This window comes from Hetaerina americana, unplaced genomic scaffold (genome assembly GCF_022747635.1).
Source record: "Hetaerina americana unplaced genomic scaffold, ioHetAmer1.1.p SCAF_3, whole genome shotgun sequence".
In the NCBI taxonomy this organism is placed as follows: domain Eukaryota; kingdom Metazoa; phylum Arthropoda; class Insecta; order Odonata; family Calopterygidae; genus Hetaerina; species Hetaerina americana.
Genome location: NW_027286874.1, coordinates 89,665,757 through 89,674,944, shown reverse-complemented (window position 1 = coordinate 89,674,944; position 9,188 = coordinate 89,665,757). Strand labels below are relative to the sequence as shown.

Below are 9,188 nucleotides of genomic sequence, written 5' to 3'. Positions count from 1 at the left end.
AATTTTGTGATGGCATGGGTCATATAGAAATACCTCATTGACCAGCCAAACATGAGAGGCTGTTTGAAGAGAATATAATACTGGTGCTAATAAACAGCAAAATTATTTAATCAACCAAACTGATGACCTCCAATCTACTACCACATGGCTAAAGATGAAGTGTACATCTCCTCCCAAGTAGAGAGAGTATTCTCACCAATCATAAACGACCTTCGGATTAATCACTGTCTATACATTTTTGTTTTTTAATTTTTTGAAAATACTAAATGTTTAGGTAAGGAAATAATTATTTAATACTGTAGTATTTGAGTAAAATGTTTGACAAAAAGTTAGGGGAAATGATCAAACCAGCTAGGTATTTTTCCTAGAACTCCCAATGTGAGTTATGTTTGTATAACATTAGAAGGTACAACATACTTATCCACAGAATTCTATGGAAAAGGTGCTGTTCCTTCTAATATTATGGATAAACACTTCACTCAAATCCATAGAGTTTATGAGAGCAATAGATTTTCTCAAAAGAGAGAATCAAAGGTCTAAAGTGATTGCTCTAATCATTGCGAATACTATGACTACTAAGTTGAGGAACATTTCTACAATATACAGGAACTTCCTTCTTAATCTAAAAGTGGAATTACAAAGTTCTCCTAGTCTTAACATACACAAGGGGCATAAATTCTAAACATTATTCTTACTGAAAGTTTGAAAGAAAAAACATTGCAGAAAAAAGACCCTTAACTTTACAGACTTTTTCCCAATAAATGTAGAAGTCTTAGCTGAGAAAATATGTTCAAATTAAAAACCTAAAGGGAACTGTCCTAACAGGTTGATTTTGGCTAAAACATAAATAGCTCTAATACAGTTGAGCATTTTGAATCATTATCAAAATAAATGTAAGTCTTTGTTTAAACTAATGTTTCAAAATTAAATCTAAAAGGTCTGTCTGGAAACTATCCAGCCATGCAATATTTTGAGAAAAATAAACCTACCTAGCACAATGAGGCTTTTGTCCCTTTCAAAGTACTCCCTTTGGGACCTCACACACTTATCCCAGCATCTCTTTTACTTTTCAAAACAATCGGCAAAGTCCTTTTTTTGAATGGCCATCAGCTGCCTCGTCACATTCTCCTTTATCTCATTAACCGACTGTTGGCATGATTAGTTTTTTTTCAGGGTCATAGGCATTGATCCAAGACTCATCTACAGTCATGACCTTTTTTAGAAAACCTGGGTCATTGTTTGCAGCTTGGAACAAGTCCCCTGTGACTGCAGCACAAAATTCGTGATACTGATGAGATAAAAGAGGATTCAATGGGGCAGCTGACGACCATTCAGAAAAAGAACTTTGCAAATTGTTTACATTAGTGGAAGAGATGCTGGAATAAGTTTGTGAGGTTTTAAGGGGATAGGGGCATCATTTTTCTAGGTAGGTTTCGTTTCTCAAAATATTGCATGGCTGGATCATTTCTGGATGGGCCTTAAATAAGGTATAAATGAAAGTAATGTATATTGTTCCTGCTCATAGACAGATGCAATTATGTAAATATGGCTTCAGGTAATAGCATAAAAATTATCCATTTTATCAGAAGGAAAGGTAAGGAATCAATCACCACCCACATCAATCTATTAGTTAACTATTCTTTGCATGAGTGCGCCAAGTTAACCAAGTGAGCAGACCATTGGCCTGAAACCCATATTAATCCTGCCTTAAATGTAGGTGATACCTCGAGACTCCCCCAAAAAAATCAATACTGTAATTTTTCAGGGTAATAAAAAGTTTTCCAGAAACTCACAGACAGCAAATTGTAAGAAACTTCACCTCCCTACTACTCTAGGCAAAGATATTGTATCAATGAATTTCAATGTTGATGGTTGCATGATGTTGGCATAAGAAAACCCCTTATTTGTTTAGAGGACCACAAGAAGTACACATGATTTCTGTGCCCATTTTATTGAACCACTTCAAATATTTACACAGGCTATCATACAGTACAGTCAATGTATTTTTGTTGTAACCAGAATGAACACACTTAAGAAGAAAACATTTAATGGTAATTCACACACTGGGCAGTCAAAAATTGGGATGATTTTCATCCTGCTTAAGATGCAACAAGCAATGGTTATCTTATTTTTTGCCGTTTCCCCTCAAGTAATAAAAGCATGAACTGGGGAATCAACAATATATGCCCAATTATATAAAATATATCTCACCATTAAAGCATTTTGTAAGTCCATTAATTCATAGGCCATCAAGGAATAAATGTAACAAATGTATCAATCTGAAATTTTCTGAAACCAGAGTGAGCCACAAGGCAGAGATTTGGGTGTCAACAAAGTACATCTTCTGTTTCTACTGCATTTCTCAGTTGGCACCATGCATGGTTTAGCTTTCATCTCTTAAATCACTCTCAATGAAATTATAGTATTGAGCTAAGTTTGTGCAACAACTTTTCCCCACGTTGGTTGATGAATGACTTTTAATCTCCTTAGGAGTCATCGTCTTTCAGTAAGTATGCATGCTACTTAATGCCACTTTATTATGATTTTACACTTTTTTGACTGCTTGTGGACATCACTGGATTTTTAAAAAATGTTAACCAGAGGTAAAACCTACTGCTTTCCAGCCACATTTTTTAACGTATGGAGATTAACATGAGCAGGTGTCTTGGTGCAGCAGCTGAACCACCATGGAGAATTTCTCTAATTTACCAAATGTATGTCATGCAATTCTCTCAGACCACTATAAGTGAAGCATCAACGCATTTTTTTTTTTTTTGAGATCCCTGATTTAACTGATTTCTTGGAATTGCAACACATGGTACCCATTATATGAGTTTGATCCATTAATGAAGTATGTTTGCCATAAAAATGCATCATTTTAAAAATATAAACAAATGTTTCAATATATGATGATAACATTTTTGTATCAAATGTCTCTCAAGAAAAATATACATTACCCTCTGATGAAGTGAAATTTCCAACAGTACAAGCTGTGATAATCAATTAGGTAAACAATGGCACCTAGAAAACAACAAATCAGATGGAAATGCAACTTCTCTAACACTACCTGCTTGTACCATAACATGATTGTGGCCTATGAGTGACCTGACAGGGATCCCAGGACAATGTTATCCAGTTGAAACACCATTTCAATTAATAAATGCAAACACTTAAAATACATTGGAAAATACTGAAAGGAATGATTTGAAAGAAATCTATTCCTCATTATAAAACACTATTTAAAGGCATATGACTACACAAATACACAAGGAAAATTAAAGTTTGAATGTTATCAAAGACTAGCTATTCCCTCAACAAATTGCTTCTCCTATTAATCTAAGAGAAGCAAAAAGAAGTTGGGGGAAACAATACAGAAGTTACGATTTAGACAATTACTAGAAAGTTCATAATATTTGATTATGAAAGCTTTGGATATCATTGTTTACCTATTATCATTTAGATATCATTAGGTAATACAGTAAGACCAAAAAGCTAGTAACTTCTACTTCAATTTCACCTCATACAATCAGTGGGAAAGCAGAACCTCAAAGAGTCAGACATAAAGAAATTTAAATATAAATATTTCAGTGCTCAGTAATCTGTTTTTAAAAATGGCACAGTGGATACGAATACTGTTCTTGTGTGCAAAACATCATACAACATGAGTATGTCATTTCCAAGGCATGATAGGGCCTGTATAAAAAATATAGGTATCCAAGACATGCATTTTAGAATGACTTTCACATCATACAAAGCATAACATCTTTTTAAAAATCTATACAAATGCACTTCAGAAAGCTAGATATTTTATTATAAAAGAAAGATTACTTACAGAAATGACAGGCATAGGTATGTCTGCATATAACTTCCATGAACATTCAACTCTCTATGTCCAATTAAATGGTTTGGAAAGCTTAGGGTGCTATCACTAAAACCTAACTTCATGAATCCCTCAACCATTCCAATTACATAACTCACAAAACTTGGCTATTTAAAAAATTGCATTCTTTTATGTACTGACTAATAAAATTAACTGAAAAAGGCAAGATAAAAATTCATTTCTATAGCAGCCACAATAAAAAATCTTCTACCACCTTTGAATCTTCTCTCTGATAAATGTGCATCACAACTTAAAGCAGTAATCTCATGAATCTCTCAGCACCTTTCTCATTATCATTATGAGAGATTGATAAATAAAACACAGGGGAACAAAAAACGTACTCCAAAATAATTTTCATTCAGCAGCCAGCTGCTAAGTCAATGCATTCTCTTCATTGTTAACTGGCATGGCACTAACTGATACTATGTGACAGACAGAAACTATTCCTGGCAAAGTGCACATCGAGTCTAAGAAAATAAGTTTGAAAAAAAATGTAAAATTCATATCAGAAAAATCAATTAAAATAAAATTAACAAATTTGCATAATTATAATGGTTTAAATAACAAGATTTTTTATTATTTTGTATTGATATGACAACCTACATCCACAAAATATTATTTGCAAGGGCCAATATTTAAATAACATTTCCATATCTTTTGAATATGCTTCATGAAAAAGGTACTGTATTCAAGGCATACAAATCCAGGAGCACATAAGGCACACCCCATTTCGGCATGGAAAATATGAAATGAAGTTTGAATATACTCTGGATAAAATAATACCTTTTTTGCTCCACTCCATTATATGGTATTGGGTAATTTTATGAATACAAACATTTTTCAGACCAAGATTAAAGGTTCCCTAATATGTAAAAAATCATTATAATATATGTGTGATATCAACGATAAATGTAGATACACAATGGATAGTGATTGCATGAGTTTCAATATTAGTTTGGCTTCTTCTGAGTTCTTAAGTGTTGATTGTTATTCTGATGATACTCATCTCATGATGCAAATTTAAGTATCACAAGTATTCATGCTAGCTTGACCCAAATCCTAAAGTCACATATACCATTTTTGGGTTTCCCTGTCTCACTGATAAAATTATAATGATATTATGTAATGAAGGGAGCAAAATTCTTGGGCTAGGTAGAAAAGTATGTATATAGAATGCACAATAACCTGGAAGGTCCCCAAACCCCATTCCTTACGTACTATAGACAGTAATATTTCAAGACATTTTGGGGAAGAGGGTGTACCTTATATGGCTTCAAAATGGCAATTATAAAGGCCTGAAGCAATAATTGCAGCATGGTTTATGGTTCTTTGGATGGCTATTCACAACTCTAATTAGCACTATCCCTCTATCAACGTACGTTCCTGTTTCTTAAAGATATGTCATTGCTGTGATTTGAAATTTTATCATAAAGAAGATTTTATATTGGTGATATCAAGATGAAAATTTTGTACACTTTATGAAAAGTAGCTTCTTAAGTATATTTTGAGCATTAAAAATTACTACAGATACGGTTCAATTTTTCATTAATTTTATTGAGAAAAGAGCATACCAAAATGCAATAAAACATAAATTAAAAATAACAAACTGAGTATTTAGACATGAGAAAAATATATGATAGCATGATTTATATAGCTCACAAGAAATAGAAGTATTTCAAATTAATAAACTAATATATATGGCATATAAAATATCACAAATGCTAAAATACCTTCAATAGATGATACATTTGATCCTGATTTTAATCAAACTAAATTAAATTCATAGCCCCTAAAATCCTACGAACAAGGAATTCTGTGCCACAAGTAAAGTACATTAAACTGGAGCAAACTTTTTAATCATCTTACTGGTCACCTGGCAAATTAAACCCCATTTTAAGCACAAATTATAAATTCATAGAAACAACACTTACTTTACATTTTCACTTAAAAGCTGCAAGGGATTATGATTTTTCGTAACTATGCCATACAAAATAAGAAGTATAATTACAAAGGCACAGCAACTTGGAGAGCCAGGTGTTCACATGCACATGAGTGTACAAAGAGCTACCAAAATTATGTCAATATACTATGAGACATTGCCAAAATGCATCGGCATATTCATGCTTAACACGAAGTTCTGACAAAAATGATGCAAAAGGCATGAAATAAATGGAATTCAAAATGACATCTGGTGACACAAATAAATTCTAATCTACGTGCTTCCTTTTGAAACCACAGGTGTAATAATATGTGCTGCCATATGTTTATGGCAAATTGCTCACATAAACATGAAATTAAAAGCTTATTATTATTAGTAGCCATCAATATAAAGCATACAATAGTACACACACAAACAATATAAACAATCGACTCTGTGGAAGAGAAAAATCAATCCTAGAAAATCACTGTATAACCCATTAAACCATTAACATAAACATTTAAGTACAACCTCACAGCCTTTATAATACTTCCACGTATTTGTTTTCCAGCAATTAGCCATAAATGATATCTCATACATTAATACTAAGGTATTTTCACAAGAAACATTCTCAATAAGCATAAATTATTTTTATATCATATTTCATAACCTTTTATGAACAAGAGTTTCACTAGTTGCCTTAAAAAATCAATATACCAGAAAGAAATATTTCTGCGCCAAAGAAAAACCTACAGTTAGATCTGGCTTACGTTTAAATTCCCATGAATACTCAAATTTTACAACTTAAAATACTTTAGTCAAAGGAGGCCTAGTTAAACAGTGGCTCAAATTTATTTACAAAGCAATTATGAGCATGCATACAATTTTAAATTAGATTTACTGATGCCAAAGGCAAGATACATGGCAATTCCCTCTTTTTGGATGCTATGATGTTCTTATATCAACATATTCTTTCAGACACCTTTGACAAAGAGCCTAAAATTTACACAATAAAATATATGTATATAAAGAAAATGCAATAAATTTAGAATAGCAGAGATATTGATATTTCATCACAAATACACAAGCAATAGTTTTAATTGAAGTCACTTGAAGTAATGGCAGCCGCCTAAATGAAATTGTTAAAAGAGGGAAGAAGAGTATGTTAGTCAATGTAAATATTACTTTTCATGGCTACAATAATTTTTTTTCAAAATCTAAGAAAGAGCTAATGTAGAGATTTTATTTCAGTACACACAAAACTTTTCTTCAAGATTTAGTGCCATAGTAAATATCATTTGCCAAAGACCAGCTTTTGTATTTTTAATTACATACAAATGCTCACTCAGTCTTTAATAGTTAATAACCTGAAATATATTTCTTACAACACTGAGGCAACACATTTTTAACAATGTATCGGTGAAGAAAACCATTTATAAGAATGTGCCAATAAATCCTTTGAGACAAAAATTCAGGCAATTGATAAATACCTCATTTAAACTCTGCTGAGAATAGGCATTTTCCCAGTGTCATATTTGATAGACAAATCTTAAAAACACCCTCAACCTTGTAAATACATTTTTGCCAAATTTTACAAATCACAAGAGGACTAGAACCCCACATACCTTTTATACCACAAATATTATGGCATAAAAAGGCTTGCAGTCATATGCCAACTCTATTCACGCTTAAACAAATTCTCAATTTGGCCTTATTAAATGATAAGAGAGGATTAAAGAATGCATTTGTGTATTTATAGCATTTACACCTTGCTGATCCCTTCCCCTTCCTCGGTCGGCACTCTGTCTCCGTGGCCTCCCTCAATAACAAGGGAAGATGGCTCAACATCCACTCCAAAATCAGGTTTCCCTCCACGAGAAACCTGGCGCAAAATTTCCTCCTTCTCCTCCCATAGGGCACTTACTCTCGCCTCTAGGGATGCAATGCGCCGGTCTCGCTCCTCCAAGAGACGAAGGAGTCGACGGTTTTCCTCCTGAGCTCGCTCCAGAAGCTGTCCACGACCGAAATGAGGACAAAGAAGGCGATAATAATTACTGGGTATTTCTCTCTATTGAAAATAATTAACATTAGACATAACATCCATAGGATGATGATCTTATCTTATATGATTTAAGGGTGAGGGTAAATCTCACCTAAGCCCAACAGAATAAGTAATTCACACAACATGGCAGCAGTACCTATGGCTTCCCAGGGGCATTACCTAGAATCAAACAAGCCCCCAGGACAGTAGCTAGGAACTCTATACAGTGAGGTATCATGACCATTATTACTTTTGATGATGATGATGGTGAATTACCATGAATTTCAAGAATTATCAACAGCGACCTGACCTGACGTGTCTTAACCGCAAATGACCACAACATACATTGAGTTCTGTTTAACTAACAGTCACCCACCAGGAGCAACACAGTCATTATGCTGATATTTCCCTATAAAGAATAAAATCATGATACCTCTAATGTTGAATTTCAATTTAATTTTATGAATATTTCAAATTATCTTCAGGTTTCTATTACCTGTCTAAATTATTGAGGTTTCCTTTTGGAAAAAAACTTAACTTTAATTCACGTTGAATACTGTAGTTCAAAACCTTTCAGGCCTTTCAGAAGGCCTTTCAGTCGGAACTGTCCACACCATTGTAACAGAGGATCTTGCGATGAGGAAAGTGTGCGCGAAGCTGGTGCCAAAAGTCTTGAGCGAGGAATAAAAACTGTCATGGGTGGAAATTTTGCAAGAACTAAATTCGGTGTGGCAATGTTGCCTCACCGCCCATACAGCCCCTACCTAGCTCCATCTGTCTTTTTCTTGTTTCCGTGCATAAAAAGGGAGCTCAAAGGATATCAGTTTGATTCCATTAAGGTGGTTCACGTGGCGACGACAAAGGCTCTCAAAAGTATTACGGAAACACTTTCAGCTAGCTTTTGACGAGTGGCAGACACACCAAACTAAGTGTATCATGCAGGAGGAATGTATTTTGAAGATTATTAAGTAATTGTAATGATAACTGCGATAAAGTTAGATTTTTGGAACCAGCCCTGATACCTTTTGTACGGACCCTGTAATTACAATTCTCACCTAAGGACACAGATATAGCTGGAGATGTCAAGTATCTCACATGTTCAGCTCCCACAAATACCCACTCCCATCCTAAAAATGATATTTGAATTTAAATAACTGATAAAATAATAATGCAATCCTAAGTAAATTTCTACAATTTGCTAATATGAACCAATATTCAATTGCATATTCTATTTTCCATGCACACGATAAGTATTAAATTTTGTGCTCCTAGGATAAAAGTCATTCGGGAATAATCAACCCCAGCCGTGCTCTTAATAGTGGGCAGAGGATTGGTGAGGGAAATTAGAG

General features: G+C 33.7%; 1 protein-coding gene across 1 annotated transcript in view; it reads right to left on the bottom strand.

Annotated features, from left to right (window-relative positions):
- Positions 1–1,923: 1,923 nt before the first annotated feature.
- LOC139689987 (uncharacterized) overlaps positions 1,924–9,188 on the bottom strand; it is an 80,844-nt gene continuing 73,579 nt past the window's right edge. Inside the window, exon 9 of the mRNA XM_071587151.1 lies at positions 1,924–7,809. Within this exon, the coding sequence (XP_071443252.1) occupies positions 7,561–7,809 (249 nt within the window). The 3' untranslated portion in view covers positions 1,924–7,560. The remainder of the gene's footprint in view (positions 7,810–9,188) is intronic.